The 1,674-nt window shown below is 29.3% G+C and overlaps 1 protein-coding gene across 1 annotated transcript; it reads right to left on the reverse strand.

Annotated features, from left to right (window-relative positions):
- Positions 1-243: 243 nt before the first annotated feature.
- LOC103307946 (piggyBac transposable element-derived protein 4-like) lies at positions 244-849 on the reverse strand. Its single transcript, XM_008180474.1, has one exon. The coding sequence runs from the start codon at positions 847-849 to the stop codon at positions 244-246; it is 606 nt and encodes a 201-aa protein (XP_008178696.1).
- Positions 850-1,674: the final 825 nt, after the last annotated feature.

Raw genomic sequence — 1,674 nt, forward strand, 5'->3', positions numbered from 1 at the left:
TATAAAAATAGTAAAGCAAATAAATTATTTGTATAATATACAGATACACATATTATTTTAAAAATTTTGTTGCAAAAAGTTAATAATATAATTTTAAAGTATTATAAAAATAATTATACAATGTAAAATTTTTTGTATTATATACAATCTAATATACAAGACTTCTATAATTATGCATTTTTAAAATAATTGTATGGCCAAATAATTTTGTTTTGTGTGGTAAATGGCGAAACATGGTGTAGTTCACAGGCCGACATCACATTCTTGATACATATACATTGTATCTTTTCTTTTGTTGTTTCTGGTACAAACTATGCATTTTCTCCTTTGTACTTTTCCTGAATCTAATTTTTTCACATCTGATGGAAAATGCCGAGCTGATAGTCGAAATGGTTGATCTTTTGTACATGGTCTTCCTCTGGGGCTTACTGTATTTACACCATATTTTTCTAATAGTTGTCGAATTACTTCAAGTTGGAAAATTGCATGTGGCATATTCTGTCCAGTGACTGTTTTGAAAGCAGAGAATGCATTTAAAATGCTTAAATCAATGAGATGAAAAAATATTTTGTTGTACCATTTGCTGGTTTTTCTAACGCATTCTACTGAACTTAGTAGCATATCTGTCTTATCAATGCTACCCATGCATTGATTATAATTAATTACACAAATTGGTTTTTTTACAAGATTGCCTTTACGATCAAACTTGCCAGAGTCATCCAGATTACTATCAAACTTGGTAGATAACATGAATACCTCTCTTCTGTCAACCCATTTCAAAACCATAATATTTTTTGTATGAGCGCTTTGTACATCTCCAACAGCTAATTTATTTTTTAATTCGGGCATTTCTCGTCTGTTTTTTTTTTACTGTTCCTGGTATTGTGGTTTTTTTTTTGTATAAATACTGAGTTGATATTAGGGAAGTATACCAATTATCAGTATACAAGTTATACCCTTTGTTCAAGTATGGTACAATAAGAGTTTTTACAACAGCTCCTGATATGTCAATATTTGCATCATATGAAAGTAATCTTGTTTCAGTTCCAATATATATAATGAAATCAAGGATGAAGTCAGTTTCAACATCACAGAGGAATAAAATTTTATTCCGAAACGATGCCTCTTTGTTTTTATAAATTGCTTAAAGCTTAGTCTACCTTTCCAGAGCACTAAGCTTTCATCAATCACTATATTTTGAAAAGTCACCATTCCAGCCTTAAATTTTGTGAGAATTTCATCTAATACAACATCTAATTTGAAAAAACAATTTCCTTTTTCTTGATTTTCATTGTTGCAGAAATGAAGCATTTGATGTAATAATAATTATCTATTTCTAGAAATTATTTGTCTGAAAATTGGCGAGCTCAGTAATGGATCAGTAGACAGTAGTCTTTCATATCGAGTTTTTTGTTTCTTGACATCAGTATAGTAGTTGCTAAAAATGTATACATCTCACCCACATTTGTATCCTTCCAAGCATTCACTCTAGACTGATGTGAGATTTCATTAGATTGTATATAATATTGTTTAGTATACCTATTAGTCTCAAATACTACTTTGCCAAGCAGATATGTTTCTCCTAATGTTTTTTTTTTATGTACAATTACTTGCTACATTTACTGCTTTTCGCATATTATTTGATTCCCAAAGTTGTCTATTGGTTGTTTATTT

This window comes from Acyrthosiphon pisum, chromosome X, assembly GCF_005508785.2.
Source record: "Acyrthosiphon pisum isolate AL4f chromosome X, pea_aphid_22Mar2018_4r6ur, whole genome shotgun sequence".
NCBI lineage: Eukaryota > Metazoa > Arthropoda > Insecta > Hemiptera > Aphididae > Acyrthosiphon > Acyrthosiphon pisum.

Coding starts and splice junctions, on each gene's coding strand:
- LOC103307946 (XM_008180474.1), bottom strand. CDS start 849: ATGCCCGAATTAAAAAATAAATTAGCTGTTGGAGATGTACAAAGCGCT.